Source organism: Crotalus tigris, unplaced genomic scaffold, assembly GCF_016545835.1.
Source record: "Crotalus tigris isolate CLP2741 ecotype Arizona unplaced genomic scaffold, ASM1654583v1 scf7180000020245.1906669, whole genome shotgun sequence".
Lineage (NCBI taxonomy): Eukaryota > Metazoa > Chordata > Lepidosauria > Squamata > Viperidae > Crotalus > Crotalus tigris.
The window spans coordinates 1,233,496-1,252,808 of record NW_024097926.1 but is presented as its reverse complement, the minus strand read 5'-3'; the positions used below and the strand labels follow the sequence as shown (position 1 = coordinate 1,252,808).

Here is a 19,313-nt window from a genome sequence, read left to right as displayed (position 1 = left end):
ATTCTATTCCCATTCTCTATTCTATTTTCTATATTTTATTCTATTCCGATTCTATATTCTATTTTCTGTTCTATCCTATATTTTACTCTATATTATATTCCCATTCTCTATTCTATTTTCTATTCTATATTTTACTCTATATTCTATTCCCATTCTCTTATTTTCTATTCTATATTTTACTCTATATTCTATTCCCATTCTCCTATTTTCTATTCTATATTTTACTCTATATTCTATTCTATTCCCAATTCTATTTTCTATTCTATAGTTTACTCTATATTCTCTTCCCGTTCTATATTTTACTCTATATTCTATTCCCATTCTATTCTATTTTCTGTTCTAGTCTATAGTTATTCTATATTCTATTTCTGTTCTATTTGTGAGATGATCACGGTCCACACAAGATTTGATAAGAGAACCCTCAATTTACAACCAGTTCATTTACTGTCTGTCCAAAGTTACAACAATCTTGAAAAAAGTGACTTATGACCATTTTCAGCATTCCCAGGGTCACGTGATCAAAATTCAGACACTTGGTAACGGGCTCATATTTACGACGGTCGCGGCATCCCGGGGGGGGGGTGTCGCACAATCCCTTTTTGCGACCTCACCGGCTAAGTTAATGGGGACGCCAGATCCACTTAACAACCGGGTTCCTGACTTTTGACACAGTGAAGGGGCAAGAAAAGGAAGGGGTTAAAATGGGGCAAAACGCAACCAGCTGTCTTGCTTGGACACCGTCGTGGTCGTAAGTGGAGGACCGTCAAGCAGACCCGGAAGCCGTAAGCCGAAGACTGCAAAGCAGGCTGGCCCTTGCGCCAGTGAGCTCTGGTGAGGTTGCAAAGAGCCGTTGTCGGTGAGAGGCAGTCCTTCTATTTGGGCAAGGTGGCTTCCTTTAGCCTTGCGTGACCCACGGCACAGTCTCCCAGGGATGGACCCGCAACGTAATAATCTCAGTTCTGGGAGGGGCAGGGCCTTGCCGTCCTCGGCCCTATCTGCCTTCGCTCCTTGGGTGCGGCTAATCCGGTTCCTGCAGCCCCACCAGGCGAGACCAAAGTCCTGCCAGGGTGGAGCTCCCCGCCATCGCGGGCGGATCACTCACGGCACCTGGGGCACCCTGGAGCTGAATCACACCTCAGTGCAGACTGGGCTGCTCCTGGTACGTAGCGAAGCACCAGGTGGGAGAGGAGAAGTCGGCCCTGCCGGATGGCCATGGAATGAAACGCCTGGAATGAATCCCCGCAGGAAGAAAGCTCACCTCTCAGGGCTGGTGGTGATATCTCCACTTGGAAGGAGGAGGAGAATTAACCTCACCAGAGTTCGCTGGCGCAAGGGACAGTCTGCTTTGCAGTCTTCGGTCCTTGGTGCTCTGAGCTTGGTGCTTTTCTGGCAGATGTTTCGTGACCCAACTAGGTAACATCATCAGTGCTAGAAGGGAGGGGAGGAGGAGGACTCCTCTGAGCTCTTTGTTGGTTTTTGAGCTTGATAGTTTTCTTGCAGACGTTTCATGACCCAATTAGGTAACATCATCAGTGTTCAAATAAGCAAACTCCCTTCCTTCTGATGATGTTGCCTAGTTTGGTCATGAAATGTCTGCAAGAAAACCACCAAGCTCAGAGAGCACCAAGGAGCCCACAGCTGTCCTCCTTCCCCTTCCTCCTCCCTGCATACCCCTTCATTCTAGCATTGATGATGTTACCTAATTTGGTCATGAAACGTCTTGCAAGAAAACCACCAAGCTCAGAGAGCACCAAGGAACCCACAGTCGTCGTCCTCCCTCCTCCTCCTCCTCCTCCTCCTTCTCCTTCTCCTTGCATACCCCTTCCATTCTAGCACTGATGATGTTACCTAATTTGGTCACGAAACGTCTGCAAGAAAACCACCAAGCTCAGAGAGTACCAAGCACACACCCCCCTCAAAAAAAAAAAAAAATCTCTCTGGATTGACTGAAGTTCCTATGTCCCTTCACATTGGTAACACTAAACTATTCCAACGTGTTCTTTTCTCCTTTGCTCTATCTTCCCCACCATCCTGCGAGGTAGGCCGAAGATTCGCCAGTCGTTTGCATAGTCTGAAGGACAGTTGCATCTAACGAGGCGGAAGAATTCATATTTAAATGAATAATTCCATTTAAATAACGACTGTGGACATTTGGAAGTGCTTAGCAATGATAGCTTTGGCTATTTCATTAGGCTTTTCAAATTGCAAAGGCTTGCGTGCTTGATGGGGAAAAAGAGCACACGAGCTAGTATCGTTTCAATTAAACTGAAAACGAGCAAATTATATATTTCGTTCAGGGCAAAGTGACTTTAAAAGGAGGGCAGCAATGCACACTGCAGGTGGTATTTTTATATGTTGCATTAAATCTTTGATGTGGATTATCTGGTTTTCGGTCAGCATAGGGTGCAGCCACAGCCAATTATGGCTTGTTTCATAAACTGGTTAGAGAAACACGGTTTAGAGAAATAGGCAAGCTGAATCAGCATACTGCACCGTAATTAATCTAAAATAGAAATCTTTCTGTGAAAGAAAGAAAAAAATTGCATTCTGCTATATTACTGTAGGCAGAACAATTGCTCCAAAAATGTTGTGTTGTTGTTATTTTTTTGCTTGTTTGTTAGGAAAAAAAAAATTCAGATTCCTGTCTATTCTCGCTTCGATTTCCAGTTCACATTGCATGCACTGAGTTCAACCATTTTACTAAATGCCACCTTATCTTCAGTCCATCTGTGTCTAGTCTAACAACGAGAAGGACGAGGGGGGGGGGACATGATAGCAGTCTTCCAATATTTGAGGGGCTGCCCCAAAGAAGAGGCAGTCAAGCTATTCTCCAAAGCGCCTGAAGGCAGGACAAGAAGCGATGGATGGACACTAATCAAGGAGAGAAGCAACCTAGAACTAAGGAGAAACTTCCTGACAGTGAGAACAATTAATCAGTGGAACAACCTGCCTCCAGAAGCGGTGAATGCTCCAACACTGGAAGTTTTTAAGAAATTATATGTACAGTTATATATATCTTTTAATTCTACCATTAACTTGAAGTCTGAGCAGTTCTCCTTAATTCATACCAACGGTAAAATTTGGAAGTTTTAAAAAGAGACTGTACCACCATTTGTCTGGAATGGACTGGCAGCGTGTCGTTCGCACGCTAAATCTTTGAGCAAACGGGTGGATCGGTTTCATGTAAATCAGATCTCCATTTTAGGGCATCAAGCGTGCTCAGAGTAAACTCAGTTCCTGAGCATGTGTTGAAAGACTTGACTTCCTTTCCCCTCTCCTTGTCCTGAGCTTGTGGTTTCAACCTTCACAACCTAAATTGGTTTCTCTCTCTCGATGATGCACGCCAGATTCCATGCTCTGTGGCCAAATGACTCAAATGAGTCATGCATTGCATTTCGCCCAGGGAGAAACCAGGGTATACCTTAAAAACAAACGGAAAAAAGAAAGGTTTAGACTAGAGGGTGCACCAAAGCATGCACAGAGTTCTCCCCCTATCTGCCATTTTGGGATGCAAAATGTATTTATGCGAGAGATGTCCATCAGGAGCGGGCAAGCCCTTTCTCCAAAAATGTAGGAATTCAGTTTAATTAGAGAAAGGAAGTGAGGTCACCTGTTGTTTAAAAATTGTGTTGTGCTGCCCTCTGGAGGGGATGCAAAATTCGCTACAAACCCGAATTTAACCACTAAATTTGCTTTTTTTTTTTTTAATCGAATCCAATCAAGTCTCCTTCTTTTTCATCGAAATTCTGGAGAGTAGCAGAACTAAGTAAGGCTTAAATGAGATTAGACGCTTTTGGGGGTCCGCAGGATGGCGTGATATAGTCCAGGCCATGGTTTTCCCAGTTGCAATGTACAGCGGTGAAAGTTGGACCCTAAGAAAGGCCGAGCGCCAAAGAATGGAGGCCTTGGAACTCTGGTGCTGGAGAAGACTCCTGCGAGTCCCCTGGACTGCAAGGCGATCCAACCGGTCAGTCCTAGAGGAGATCAACCCCGACTGCTCTTTGGAAGGCCAGATCCTGAAGTTGAAACTCAAATACTTTGGCCACCTAATGAGAAGGAAGGACCCACTGGAGAAGAGCCTAATGCTGGGAAAGATGGAGGGCAAGAGAAGAAGGGGACAACAGAGGATGAGGTGGCTGGATGGAGTCCCTGAAGCAGGAGGCGTGAGCTTCAATGGACTCCAGAAGATGGTAGAGGACAGGAAGGCCTGGAGGAACGTCGTCCATGGGGTCGCGATGGGTCGGACACGACTTCGCAACTAACAACAAGGATGGCGTGAACGGAATTTTTCGCAGGCCCTAATGTGGAATCACGGAAGGTATTTAACTTTTCAGAGGAAGCTTGTTAAACCGATCCAGACAGACACTGGAGAAGAGATGAAAAGGAGAACAGAGAAGGGATTTGAACAGGTCAAGGCAGTTAAAAGTTTCCTGATGTATGTCACTTATAAATTACGAAGGACTGAATATCCAGCTGGTCCTTCGCTTTGTCAGCCTTCGTTAGAAGTTACAACGGCACTGAAAAGAGTGACCTGCAATCCGTCCTCGCACTTATGACGGTTGCAAGCATCCCCATGGTCACGGGGTCAAAATCTGGATGCTTGTCAATCAGCCTGTATTTATGACAGTTGCGGCACCACAGGGTCAGTTGATCGGACCTTCCCAGCCAGCTTCTGACGAGCAAAGTCTGTAAGGCAAGCCGGATTTGCTTAATGACCGCCGTGATTCAATTAATAACTGCAGTGTGATGGAAGTTCTGGTCCCAATGGTGGACATAGGTTGAGGACTCACTAATGCAATATATTCAGCACTCACCTTCAACCGTTTCCCTGAACGAACAGCTGTAACTCAAGCACTTGAGAACGCTATATCAAAGTTAAAGTTTCCTGCCTGAGCAAGGGGTTGGACTAGAAGACCTCCAAGGTCCCTTCCAGCTCTATTCTATTCTATTCTATTCTATTCTATTCTATTCTATTCTATTCTATTCTATTCTCTATTCTCTAAATTCCATTCCATTCTCTTTTCTCTATTCTCTATTTTTTATTCTCTATTCTATTCTATTCTATTTTCTATTCTATTCTACTCTACTCTACTCTATTCTGTATTTCTATTCTATTCTATTCCCATTCTCTGTTCTATTCTATTCTATTCTATTCTATTCCCATTCTCTATTCTCTGTTCTATTCTATTCTATTCTATTCTATTCTATTCTATTCTATTCTCTATTCTCTAAATTCCATTCCATTCTCTTTTCTCTATTCTCTATTTTTTATTCTCTATTCTATTCTATTTTCTATTTTCTATTCTACTCTACTCTATTCTGTATTTCTATTCTATTCTATTCTATTCTATTCTATTCTATTCTATTCTATTCTATTCTCTATTCTCTATTCTCTAAATTCCATTCCATTCTCTTTTCTCTATTCTCTATTTTTTATTCTCTATTCAATTCTATTCTATTTTCTATTCTACTCTACTCTATTCTGTATTTCTATTCTATTCTATTCCCATTCTCTGTTCTGTTCTATTCTATTCTATTCTATTCTATTCTATTCTATTCTATTCTATTCTATTCTACTCTATTCTGTAATTCTATTCTATTCTATTCTATTCTATTCTATTCTATTCTCTATTCTCTAAATTCCATTCCATTCTCTTTTCTCTATTCTCTATTTTTAATTCTCTATTCTATTCTATTTTCTATTTTCTATTCTATTCTATTCTATTCTATTCTATTCTATTCTATTCTATTCTATTCATTTCCATTCTCTGGTCTGTTCTGTTCTGAACATTTTTCTAGACATACAGTTTTTGCAAAACTGAACAATTAGATCACCCCACAAGCTTCTGCTGCAACGGAGGCAACGCCTAGCAGGAAGATTGTGCGATGGCAAAGGGAACAAGTGTGACGCCGTTTGTCAAGGATAACCAGCTGGCTTGGCAAAGCTGAGAAAGGGAATTATTATTTTTGCTTTTTTTTTTCCCCGCCCGAGCAAAGCTGACGGAGCAGTTCTCATATCAAGCAGGAAAGAGATGGAATCGCACCATTCCCTAAGCTCCTTCCGTCCTTCAACACCTTCGGCTGTTTATAAAGGAAGAGTTTGCACTATTCGCCAAGCAAATTCGGGCAATGTTGCTCAAAAAATAACTCGATGCTTGGCTAGGCTAGGCTAGTTTGTGCAAACCCTGTGAGGTTGGTTAATATAGAGAAGTTTCTAAACCTTGAAGATATGTGAACTTCAGTTCCCAGAATTCCCCAGCCAACATGGCTAGCTGGGCAATTCTGGGAGCTAAAGTCCACCTGTCTTATCCATGCTGATTAGGGAATTCTGGGAGTGGAAGTTCATCCATCTGAAAGCATACTGGCTGGGGGATTCTGGGAGTTGAAGGTCACCCTTCTTAAAGCATGCTGGTTTGGGAATTCTGGGAGTTGAAGTCCTCCCATCTTAAAGCATGCTGATTGGGGGATTCTGGGAGTTGAGGCCCACCCATGTTAGGGTTGCCCAGACTGAGACACCCTGCTATAAAGGACAACAAAGTTTGTGAACCCAGAAAGTGGATTAACTAAATAAACAGTTTTGAGAATAGAAAGACAGATACACAGGGTGTCTTTTGTATGTGTCTAGGCAATACAAGAATAATCCAAGCCACATCAGCGTGGGTGGGTTCTTGGCTGAGTTCTTTCCCCAAATTTATTGTTTCAAATGGCAATAAATAAGATAACCTTTGTAGGAACTGATCCTTATCTAAGCTATGTGACCGGTAATAAAATCAGCTCATCCTGCAAGAAATATGATCCTGTTTTGTGTTCCTGGGTCAGTTCATCACAAGGACAACTTCGGCTTCCCAGTCTTAAGCTATTCTCTTTTAGCTGCCATTATTAAATTATTATACAGGTAGTCTTCGATTTATAATGACCGTTGGGACCAGAATTTCCACTGCTAAGCAAGTAGGTCATTTTTTTAAGGGATTCACTGCAGTTGTTAAACAAATCACAGGGTCGTTAAGCAAACGCAACTTGGCGGATCCCTTTGACCCCTGGATGCTGCAACCATTGTAAATAACTGCCAGTTGCCAATCACCCAGATTTGAGCATGGGTAGGCTGCAATGGTCATAAGTGCGAGGACTGATCATAAGTCATTTTTTTAAGCCCCTACCTAACTTAAAAATACCCCCCAAAATAGTCAAAATAAAACCAGGTCAAAAATAGGTGAGGTGCAATTTGCCATGTCGGCCACCAGGGGGCACCTTAAACCCCTTTTTAAAAAAAAAATCCAGGAATAAAATTCTGTAATTTCCAGCACTAACTCTCTCCTCCACTCCCATATATATATATATATTTTCCAACCTTGAATTCTCTTCTGAGTTTGTCCCCTTCTCTTTTATGAGTCTGGGACTGGTTGGAGAAGAAGGGGTGCTACGATTTGCATCAGGAAAAATGGAGCTGAGGAAGAAATGGGGGCGTTTCTCAAAACCCCTTTGGGGATTTCAGCACACTCGTTCGGAGCGTCCTGTAACTTTTCTGGCTGGCTGCAGCTTCTTTTGAGCATGGAGCTGGGAAACCTCCCATGTTTGAGCGTGCAACACGGGCCCTGACAATCCCAAAGGAATTTAGTGTGTTTATTTTTCTGAGAGGAAGAATCGGCTTCCACTTTGCACTGGAACAGTGTGTAAAAGTCTCACTTCCTCAGGTCTTTGCCAAAAAAAAAAAAAAAACGAGATGGGGAAAATATAGCGCAAGTTTTCACGACAGTGCATGCACGCATGTACACCTCACCATGCAAACTTGCATTGCTGCATGGTTGCTTGGTTGCATTCTCCCAGCACGTCTCAGATTCCTGACCCTGCTGTAGTCATTTTACAGTTTGTTTGTTTTTTTTCCTGCTCTCCATGGCTGGCTGAGAATTTATTTATTTGTTTGTATCCCACCTTTATTATTTTTACAAATAATTCAAGGCTTTCGTGCCTAAGGCGGGACTAGAACTCACCGTCTCCTGGCGATTGGCCCAAAGTCACTCAACTGTCTTTCATGCCTAAGGCAGGACTAGAACTGATAGTCTCCCACTTTCTAGCCTATTGTGTTAACTACTATACCAAACTCTTTCTATCCAGAGTTGGGAGGGTCCTTTGAGCTCATCCAGTCCACCCCTTGTTCAGTTCAAGAACCCTATCCAGTAACTCAGCTAACCCACAGATTTGCAACCCAAGCTCCGTGCTAAGAAGTGGTGGGAAACTGGTGAACTCACTAAAATAAATTTCAGGACTCGTGGATCAGAGTGTTGTAGGAACCCAGCCGGACTGCAAATGTGGGGTGCAAATCAGACCGTCCTCTAATGCCTGCAATTGAACAGAATAACAGAGTTGGAAGGGACCTTGGAGGTCATCTAGTCCAACCCCCTGCTCGGGCAGGAAACCCTATACCATTCCAGACAAGTGGCTGTCCAGTCTCTTCCTGAAAACTTTTAGTGTTGGAGCACCCACAGCTTCTGGTGGCAAGCTGTTCCCCTGGTTAATTGTTCTCACTGTCAGGAACTTTCTCCTTAATTCCAGGTTGCTTTGATCTCCTTGATTAATTTCTATCAACAGTTTCTTGTCTTGCTTTCGGGTGCTTTGGAAAATAAATTGACCCCCTCCTCTTTGGGGCAGCCCCTCAAATATCAGACAACTGCTATCATGTCATCCCTGGTCCTTCTTTTCATTAAACTAGACCTACCCAATTCCAGCAACCGTTCTTCATATGTTTTAGCCTCCAGTCCCCTGATCATCTTTGTCGCTCTTCTCTGCACCCTTTCCAGAATCTCAACATCTTTTTTGATAACATGGTGACCAAAACTGGATGCAGTATTCCAAGCGCAGCCTTAATTTCTTTGGCCCAAATATCTCCTGCTTATCTTTAGTTAACTAATGTTTTAACATTTATCCACATCTAGATCATTTAAAAAGAAGCTGAAGGGGTGGGTGGGTGGGTGGGTGCAGTTTGAAAGGACCAGCCACGCAACCCCCCCCTTATCTTGATCGTCTTCTCCCTTCAGTACAGGACAAATATTTTTTTGGCAGACCTAGAGACAGAAAACTTTCATTCTTCCCTCTCTCCACCCTGGGCAGATGGGAAAACTCCCAAGCTGTAAAACTTTCAACCCAATTTCGGGATGCTGGAAACCAGCCGGGGAGGGGGGGAAAGGGGGGGCAGAAAAATCACAGCCTCCTCCATCCGTCATTCTGTGCAATCCGAAGCTGGGACGAGGAACACGCAAAAGATACAAACGGCATGTGTTTCTCCGTCCCAGAACTTTCTCGATATAACCTCATCGTTTTTTGGCCTGCCGCTAAGGGACTTCTGCAATGCTTTACTGCTTATTCATGGATGTTCCCGCACACGCTACTCCATCCGAGGTGATGCTCTGCGGCCCAACGGGCCGGATCTTTGCCCCGATGTGAAGCCACAAGTCTTGAAAAGGACAAACTGTTTCTTTCCTTCTCCATCCCACCCTGTCCCAAAGGTACGGGAGGCTGTCTTATTAGGATGATACTGTGAATATTATTATTATTATTTTTTAAAAAATACGAGCTGTTCAACACATGCCCCAGGGTGCGAGCGGAAAAAACCTGACCAGCCACGTCAAAAAGGAAAGAGAAATCTCCTGCAGCAGCTTTTGAGTCAGAGCAGAAATCCAGGGGAAAACAAAACAAAACAAAACACCCTCCTGGCGAAATTAATGGGCTGTGATGTTGGAGTGTTCCCCCAAATGGTTGGGAAATGATCAGCCATTTTTCCCAGTCGTCTGGCTGTGGCCGCAGTTTGGTTGCAATCCAGCTGGGTTGGACTCCAGGGCCTATCACTCTCCAGCTGCGGCATATGGGGAGTGTGATCCACAGCTTTGGAAAAGGAGCACCGTTTGGGACATCGTCTGTGCTGTCTTTGGTTTTTGATTCCAGCCAAGTAAAAACAGCAGAATATCGTAGCTATGTAACGAAGTTGGTGGCTGTGTGGGGGGGAGGTCTTTAGTGGTCTCTAAGCTTGGTTTTCTTGCAGAGACATTTCATAACCCAGCTGGGTAATATCATCAGTGCTAGAAGGGAGGAGGGTTTGTGGAGTGGAGGAGGAGGAGGAAAAGGTGGAGACAGGGAAAGAGAAAGAGAGAAAGAGAAGAAATGTGGGGTCCTTGTTGCTCTCTGAGCTTGGAGGTTTTCTTGCAGACATTTCATGACCCAACTAGGTAACAACATCAGTGCTAGAAGGGGGTAAGGTTTGTGGAGTGGAGGAAGAAGAGATAGAGAAAAGGAAAGAAAATAAAAATAAAACAAGAACTGTGCAGTCCTGGCTGCATTCCACCCTTGGTGGTTTTCTTCCAGATGTTTCGCTACCAAACTAGGTAGCATCATCAGTGCTAGGTGGGGTTTGTTTCTAGCATTGATGATGATGATGATGTAATAAAATGTCTGCAAAAAAATAGAACACAGAATAACAAGTCGGGAGGGACCTTGGAGGTCTTCTAGTTCAACCCCCCTGATGAAGCAGGAGAGCTCAAGGGACCAAGGACATCACAGTCCTCCTTCTCCTCAAACTCCCCTCCCTTCTAGCACTGATGATGTTAGCTAGTTGGGTCATGAGACGTCTGCAGGAAAACCACCCAGCTCAGAGAACACCAAGGACCCCTCATTTCAACCCTGACCTGCAAACATTCTTTTCTAAAGCAAACCATTCAAATATAATCTTGAGATATCGGGAGTTTTGGGCCCTCCCACCCGCCCGTCCTCGCCTGTCTTGGCCCAGTGACTTCGATCGAAAGCTCTGACCCAGATCGCAACCGATGGAGAAGACTCAACTGATTCACATCTTTCTTGGACTTCCCATAGTAAGCTGCAGCCAGCCGACCCGGGGGTTGACCATTTGGCAATGTTTTTGACTTCCTGATTAGAGGCTTATGGGCTTGGTGGTCCAAAGCACCTGCATACCTACTTCGGAGTCAGTTCTAAGACTGCCGTTTGGGTCATTCAAGCGGAAACTGGTCAGCAGCAACGCTCCAGCTGAGCCCCCAAACGTGACGGAATGCTCAGCCCGTCGGCTTGAGAGTCCCTTCCATTTCCTTTCTTCCCCCCCCCCCTTCGGCAAAAGAATTTATTCTCACTTGGGTGATTTCACAGCCAATGACTTGTTTAGTTTAAGATATGCGCAGCCTAAGATGGCAGGTTGTCAAAACACGCTCCAGAAGCAGCAATGAACGAAACAGCAGGCTGATTAGATCTGTCTGCTTTGGAAGGGGGGGAGTTGAGCAGGAGACGGTGAGTTCTAGTCCTGCCTCGGGCATGAAAGCCGGCTGGGTGACTTTGGGCCAATCGCCAGGAGACGGTGAGTTCTAGTCCCGCCTTACGTTTGAAAGCCAGCTGGGTGACTTTCGGCCAATGACCAGGAGATGGTGAGTTCTAGTCCCACCTTAGGTTTGAAAGCCAAGATACTTTGGGCCAATCACCAGGAGACGGTGAGTTCTAGTCCCGCCTTACGTTTGAAAGCCAGCTGGGTGACTTTGGGCCAATCGCCAGGAGATGGTGAGTTCTAGTCCCGCCTTAGGTTTGAAAGCCAAGAGACTTTGGGCCAATCGCCAGGAGACGGTGAGTTCTAGTCCCGCCTTAGGCATGAAAACCAACTGGGTGACTTTGGGCCAATCCCATTCTGTCAGCCCAGCTCACCTCACAGGGTTGTTGTTGACGGGAAAATAGGAGGAAAGTATATTGGCTATGTTCGCCACCCCTTGAGTTATTTGTCAAAATAATAAAGGCAGGAAATGAAAAAGAAAGAAAAGAAAGAAGAAAGAAGGGAAGGAAGGAAGGAGGAAGGAAGGAAGGAAGGTGGGAGGGAGGGAAAGAAAGAAAGGAAGGAAGGAAAAGGAAGGAAAGAAGGAAAGGAAGGAAGAAGAGAAAGAAAGAAAGAAAGAAAGAAAGAAAGAAAGAAAGAAAGAAAGAAAGAAAGAAAGAAAGATTTGGCATGCTTCGGGTCCCATTGACTGAAAGGAGTGATGCCCTACAGTGCCAGCTCCCGGAACAGCTGCCATGCCCGCTGAGATTACCCCTACCCTGCTCAAATCTCGGAGGGGGGTTGGCTGTTCCAGAAGGCTGTCCTTTGGAGAGTTGGCTCTTCTCCCTTCCCCCCCCCCCCAGTTAGGGAATGTTTTGTCCTTTGGGAAATAGGAGGGTGTTGAGGGCACATATTGACGACTGGCTCAAGCCCTCCAGCCTCTGGAGCATCCTTGTTGTTTTAAAAGACCATACGCAGCTTGGTCGCTGTAAACTTGGACGGCTTTTGGAGCTTGACAAAGAAATAAATAGAAATAAAGTGGGCCCATCTGGAGAGAGCAGCAACAGGGCTCTCTATGGGGCGTATAAAAGAGAGCGAAGCTGCAGAGCCACCCAAACAAAGAAAAATGGACGGGTGGAGGCCAGAATGAAGGCTTCATGAATCTTCTCCCTGGCAAAGCCACGTTTCTTCCAGGTTGCTTCTCTCCTTGATTAGTTTCCATCTGTTGCTGCTTCTCCTGCCTTCTGGTGCTTTGGAGAATAAGTTGACCCCTCTTCTTTGTGGCAGCCCCTCAAATATTGGAATATTGCTATCAGGTCACCACTAGGCCTTTTCTTGGTTAGACTAGACCAGGGGTAGGCAACCTTGGCTCTTTTATGACTGGTGGACTTCAACTCCCAGAATTCCCGAGCCAGCCATGCTGAGGGGAAAGGGAGAGGTTTCCAAGCTGAGCCTTGCTGGCTCAGGAATTCTGGGAGTTGAAGTCCACAAGTCATGAGGGGGCCAAAGTTTCCCTCATGCTGGCTCAGGAATTCTGAGAGTTGAAGTCCACCAGTCATAAAAGCGCCAAGGTTGCCTACCCCTGGACTAGACTAATGAAACACTGTTGGGTTTGTTTTAATATAACAACAACAATAACAATAAAAAAGTTGGATGGGACCTTGGAGGTCATCTAGTCCAACCCCTTGCTCAGGCAGGAAACCCTACACCATTTCAGACAAATGGCTGTCCGGTCTCTTCTTAAAAACTTCCAGTGTTGGAGCATTCACCGCTTCTGGAGGTGGGTTGTTCCACTGGTTAATTGTTCTCACTGTCAGGAAGTTTCTCCTTAGTTCTAGGTTGCTTCTCTCCTTGATCAGTTTCCATCCTTTGCTTCTTGTCCTGCCTTCTTGATTCTCCATTTTGCAGTTTAAGGCATCAGCTTCCCAACGGGTTTTGCCTCTTATCACGTTCAGATTTTACAGACTGTGATTAAATTCAGTAGCTGAGCTACATCTGGTCAGCAGCGGTTCCCGGTCACGCTGTGCAAAAACTCAACTTTACAACGATGTAAAAAAAAAAAATCATCTTCCTGAAAAAGGGGCTTGTTTTTCTACTTCATCTCCAGTGAGATAGAAAATCCCTCTCCAATTTCTTTGAGTCGCTCTTTTTTTTTTCTGCCCTTCCTTGACCCCCATGGCATTAAAAAAAATATAAAAAAAGCAACATTAAGCAGGATGGGCAAGGCATTATCTTGTCACAACAACCTGGGCAGAAAAGTTTAGGAAAACTTTGGCAGTAAAATAGAGCCCGGATTTTTCTCCAGCAGATCAAGACAAGAGACTTTTTCCCAGCCCAGCTTAATCCTGGATTAATTACCCTGAAATTTAGAGGGGTGTTTTAGGATGGAAGAAGCTTTTTGTTGCTTAATTCCTCTTTGGGACGGCCCACCCATCCTGCTGTAGGCCCTGGTGATTGTGTGGTGCGGTTTTAATCCAAGTGAAATGTAGTCTGTTGGGCAGAGACCCAAGCCAATTTGCCCCTTGCCAAAAAAAATACATGGACGTGTCTCCAAAATCTCCAAATCCCGTGCCAGAGATGCTTTGTTTTTACCTATGCAGAATGGGGTTGGATGCATGACGGGGTTCTTGGCTTGAGATTGAATTCAGAGCTTGCCAAAGCAAACTGCAAAGCCCAGCATGTGTGTGTTTGTGTGTGTGTGTGTTTTGTGAGTGTTACAAGAGTCGGTCCCTCTTCAGATTGATCACATGCATTTTCTTCACCGTTTTTTTCAGTCCTGCTTATTTCCCAGCTGATGCCCAGGTATGATAGACACGGCATGAACGCAAGATATTAAGCCTCTGAGCCAGTTAACAAGCAGAGCAGATGGAATTTGTGAAGTGGAATCCTTGGCAGAGGCTGGTAGCTTGTAGTAGGGGAATTTTGGCAGGGGGAGGCATGCAAACACAGCTTAGTGCAAAGTCAGGTTTGTACGGTTTTCTTTATCCCAGTGTTTCTTGACCTTGACGACTTTAAGATTCAGGAACTTCAGCTCCCAGAATTCCCCAGCCAACATGCTTTAAGATGGGTGGGCTTCAACGCCCAGAATCCCCCAGCCAGCATGCTTTAAGATGGGTGGACTTCAACACCCAGAATCCCCCAGCCAGCATGCTTTAAGATGGGTGGACTTCAACTCCCAGAATCCCCCAGCCAGCATTCTTTAAGCTGGACAGACTTCAACGCCCAGAATCCCCCAGCCAGCATGCTTTAAGAGGGGTGGACTTCAACTCCCAAAATCCCCTAGCCAGCACGCTTTGAGATGGGTGGACTTCAACTCCCAGAATCTCCCAGCCAGCATGCTTTAAGATACACGGACTTCAATTCTTAGAATCCCCAGGCAAACCTACTTGCCGGGGAATTCTGGGAGATGAAGTCCACCCATCTTCATGTCTCCCAGATCGAGAAACCCTGATTTACCCTATTCTCTTCATAGCCACCCCAAAGGCAGCAGGCAAAACCAGCTTTGCATTACCGCTGGGAATCTTAACTCTGCTGGAATTCAACCAGGGGTATCATGGGGTGGGGGCTGGGGAATAGTAGGTGAAACCCCAGTGCATTCTCAAATAATGTCTCTCCCCTTCTCTTGCCCCCCCCCCAGCAATTGTTTTTAACCATCTTGTCTGGGGTGGGTGAGAGTTTTGGCTTACAGCTTCCTTCTCCAACAGATGTGGTTTGAAGGCAACTGCCTGGCTTGTTTGCGGCTCAGCAACAGACTTCAACTCAGTTGTCCTGCTAATCATGGCTTACTGCTTCCCAAGGGTCTCAAGCTGATGTTCTCTCTCTCTCCCTCCCCCCCCCCCACCTCCAGCTCTTCTTAACTTCTCCGGGTACAATAAACCCCACCCAAAACACAGAATAACGGAGTTGGATGGGAGGTCATTTAGTCCAATCCCCTGCTCCAACCGGAGACCCCTGTAGCATTTCAGACAAACGGCTGTCCAGTCTCCTCAGCGATGGAGCAAACCCGCCATTTCTGGTGGCAAGGAGTTCCGCTGGTTAATTGTTCTCACTGTCAGGAAGTTTCTCCTTAGTTCTAGGTTGCTTCTCTCCTGGATTAGTTTCCCTCCGGGGCTTTGGAGAATAGGTGGACCCCCCCCCTCTTCTCTGTGGCAGCCCCTCAACATCTCCAGTTTCGGAAGCCCAGCCAGGACACACACACACACACACACACACACACACACACACACACACACACACACACACGGACCCCCTCCTCCATTATCTTGTAAAGCTCTCCTGGCGTCGGGGGGGGGGGCGGGCAGGGACTGAAATTAAAGGATGGAAGCCCCGAAAGGCCCTCCAGGTCCCAGCGACAGTGCGGTCGAGCGGTTAGATCAGCCAAGGCCCCGCAGCCGCTTCCCCCTCGCCCAGCGGGACCCCGCAAGTTGGGGAGGGGGAGGCGGGCCGACCCTCTCCGCTTAGCCTGCTTCCTGCCTTTCCCTTCCCCTTTTCTCCAGCGCCGGCTGGCTGCCCCCCCCCTTCCCCTCCATCCCTTCCTCCCCGCGTGGCAGGAGTTCAAATCCGCGCCCTACAAGGGCCGAAGGCGGGGATCGGGCAAGCCCAGCGCCTCCTCCCCGGACGGGGAGGGGGAAAGAGGCTGGGAATGGGTGGGTGGGTGGGGTGGGGGGGCTCCGCGGCGGCTTTGTCAGAGCGCCGGAGGCCCACCGCGCAGCACAACCATGCTGGCCCCGCGGCTGCCGCTCGGCCCGGTGGGGCTGCTGCCGCTGCTGCCGCCGCTGCTGCTGCTCCAGCTGTTCCAGCTGCCGCTGCCCGTCCGGCCGGATCCCGAAGCCAGCTGCGACCCCGACGGCTGCTACGCGCTCTACAGCCAGCCGCGCAGCTTCCTCGACGCCTGGCGCGCCTGCCGGGAGCTGGGGGGCAACCTGGCCACGCTGAAGCGAGCCGAAGAGGCGGCCCAGGTCAGCCAGCTGCTGGCCGGGAGCCGCCGGCCCGGCCCGCCCCGTCTCTTCTGGATCGGGCTGCAGCGGCAGCCGCGCCAGTGCTTCCCGCAGCGGCCCTTGCGCGGCTTCAGCTGGGTCACCGGCGAGCAGGAGACGGCCTACAGCAACTGGGCGCGGGCCGGCCCGGCCGTCGGGACCCCGGGAGCCGGCTGCGCCGCGCCGCGCTGCGTGGCTTTAGACGACCGCGACTTCCAGTGGCTGGAGGGCTCGTGCGCCGGCCCGGTGGACGGCTACCTCTGCCGCTTCGCCTTCCGAGGCATGTGCGCCGGCTTGGAGGAGGGGGAAGCGGTCGCCCTCCGCTACGCGGCGCCCTTCGGGCCGCTGGCCGCCGCCGCCGTCGGGGCGCCGCCGCCGCGCTTCGTGCCCTTCGGGACGGTGGCGTCGGTGGGCTGTCCCGGCGGCGCCTCGCTGTCCCTGCTGTGCCTGCAGAAGGAGGACGGGCGGGCGGGCTGGTCCAAGAGCGGGCCGCTGTGTCGGGAGCCGTCGGGGGCCGCGTCGGCTTCGTCCTCGGCCGCCGCCTCGGCGTCGGCGTCCAGCTGGTGCGAGGGGGACAACGGCGGCTGCCAGCAGCTGTGCCTGGACGAGGGCTCGGGCTACGCCTGCGAGTGCCACGCCGGCTTCGCGCTGCTCCCCGACGGGCGCTCCTGCGCCGCCCGCGACCCCTGCCGCCACCGGCCCTGCCAGTTCGACTGCGTGGCCGAGGAAGCGGAGGAAGAGGAGGAGAGCGGAGACGGCTACCGCTGCCGCTGCCCGGCCGGCTACGAGCTGGCTTCCGACGGCCACCGGTGCGAGGACTTGGACGAGTGCCTGGAAGCGCCGTGCGAGCACCAGTGCGAGAACACCGAGGGCTCCTACCTCTGCCGCTGCCACCTGGGCTTCAGCCCGGCCGAGGACGAGCCGGGCCAGTGCGTGGACACGGACGAGTGTCAGATCCCCGGCGTGTGCCAGCAGATGTGCGTGAACTACGTGGGAGGCTTCGAGTGCTATTGCACCGAGGGCTTCGACCTGGAAGCCGACGGCATCAGCTGCAGCCCGCTGGACGGGCTGGCCCCCGCCGGCCCCGACGCCACCCCGCCGGAGCTGTGGGTCGACCCTTTCCACGTGCGCTTCACCACCCGCCAGGCGGACGAGCCCAGCGCCCCGCCGGTCCGCTTCTCGCTCTTCCGCGACGGGGAGACCGGCTCGTCGGAATCCGCCGCCTCTTTCTTGTCGCTGCCCGACCGGCTGGTCTTCCCTCCCCCGCCGGGACCAGCCGCCACGGCCCCCGAGTTGGACAGCGCCTGGGACAATTCTCCCTTGGAGCGCGCGGGGGCCTCGCCGGGGCAGCCCGAGGTCCTCCATCCCACCCCCGCCGCGTCCCGGCTTCCTCTTCTTTTGACGAGCAGCGTTGGGTCCCTGCCTGTTGGGGTCCCGGGGGAGCCCCGGACGACCCCGCCGCCGCCTCCCGGGGCGTCCGCTCCCTCGGAGGAGAAAGTGGAGCCGGTGGTTGAAGGAGTCAGGGCGCCCCTGCCCACCTTCGCCACCCCCGGCCCGGCCTCCGAGGAGGAGGAGGGGGGGCAAGGGCGGCCGAAGAGGGATGACCGGTGGCTCCTGGTGGCCTTGCTGGTGCCCATCTCCGTCTTCTTGGTGGTCATGCTGGCCCTGGGCATCGTCTACTGTACCCGCTGCGGAGCTCGGGCCAAAAGCCGGAGCGTGACTCAGTGTTACCGCTGGGTGATCAGCACGTCCGAAAAAACGGCCCCGCCCGCCTCGTCCCGGCTTTGCCAACCGGCCACTTGCCGGACCAGTGTCTGAAGCACGGGGCCAGCGCCGGGGGAGGGGAGGGGGCGAGGGCCCTGCTCCCTGGCCGGGTGGGCACAGGACAGGAAAGACCCCCCCCTGCTCACCAGCGGGGCCAAAGCCACCCTCTGCCAGGATGCAGAGACCCAGCTGGAGGGGCGCCCAAGGCTGGGGTCCCCCCCCCATTCTCCCAGACTCGTGATTGGCGTCGGGGCGAGGCAAAAAAAAAAAAAACTTGGTTGCTGGAGTTAAAAAGACTTTTTTCCCCTTTTTGGCACGGGTGGGGTGGGGGCGCAGAAGCCCCCTGCCCATTGCAACTTGGCACCCCCTGCCTTGAGACCCGGGGCTGCTGGAAGCCTGGAGAGGCTTCATCCAAAACGGGCAGCGACTTTCTGGACAGTGTGTGTGTGTGTTTGGGGGGCAGGGGTTGAAACCTTAGACGACTTCGTCTGCCCAGCGCCCAACCAGGAGACTTAAGTTTCTAGTCCTCATGGCTTCGGAAGAAACCGGATTTCCCCCCCCCCTCTTTCCCCCGCCAGCTCTTTTTCATCTGGAGTCAAACCACGGATCCGCACAGCTCAGGGTGACTTTTCCCACTCCGAACTTGGCGCGCGCGGGGGGGGGGCTTGTTAAAAACTTTTTTAAAAAAACAAACTCTGGTGGGACAGAGCCCCGTAAACACACTTCGGTTGATGGGCGTTTCGTCGGCTGCCGAAGGGGGAACTTTCCGAAACGGGGGTGGGGGTGGGGGTGGGGGTGGGAGGGCTAAAGCTGGAAGGCTTTTCACGCCCCCCCCACTTCAATCTGTGGAGGAAGCAGAGGGCGGGGGTCCTCTAGGGACCAAGCATCTGGGAATGACAAGCTTGGCGCGGTCCGGGGGTGGGTGGGGCCGCGCAGGAGACAGGGCGGGCTGCCCCCGTTGCAAAACGGGGAGGTGGTGGGGGGAAGGAACCCCTCTGCATCCGTGCTGTGGGGGTGAGGGTCATTGACTTTGCCCGCTCATGGGGTCTTCTTGGTGGGGCGGAAGATTCCTGGATGAAGCAAAAACGAAACAAAACCAAAAGAACCCGAATATTGTGTGAGTGTGTTTTGCGTGTCAAATAAAAGGACTGGATTTTCTAATGGGCTGGAAGTAAAAAAAAAAAAAAAAATGGGGGAAGAAATATAAAATGTGCGTGCCTTTGTTGGGTGAGAAAGGGGGGGGTAAAAGGGACAAGGAATACAATTCAGTGAATTTTAAC

The 19,313-nt window shown here is 49.7% G+C and overlaps 1 protein-coding gene across 1 annotated transcript; it reads left to right on the top strand.

Annotated features, from left to right (window-relative positions):
• The first annotated feature begins 15,990 nt into the window (after window positions 1–15,990).
• On the top strand, window positions 15,991–18,166 carry CD248 (CD248 molecule). The gene has a single exon (XM_039366263.1). The coding sequence runs from the start codon at window positions 16,012–16,014 to the stop codon at window positions 18,085–18,087; it is 2,076 nt and encodes a 691-aa protein (XP_039222197.1). The 5' UTR covers window positions 15,991–16,011; the 3' UTR covers window positions 18,088–18,166.
• Window positions 18,167–19,313: the final 1,147 nt, after the last annotated feature.

Bases quoted from the DNA above. Each gene is read 5' to 3' on its own strand.
- CD248 (XM_039366263.1), top strand. From the start codon at position 16,012: ATGCTGGCCCCGCGGCTGCCGCTCGGCCCGGTGGGGCTGCTGCCGCTG.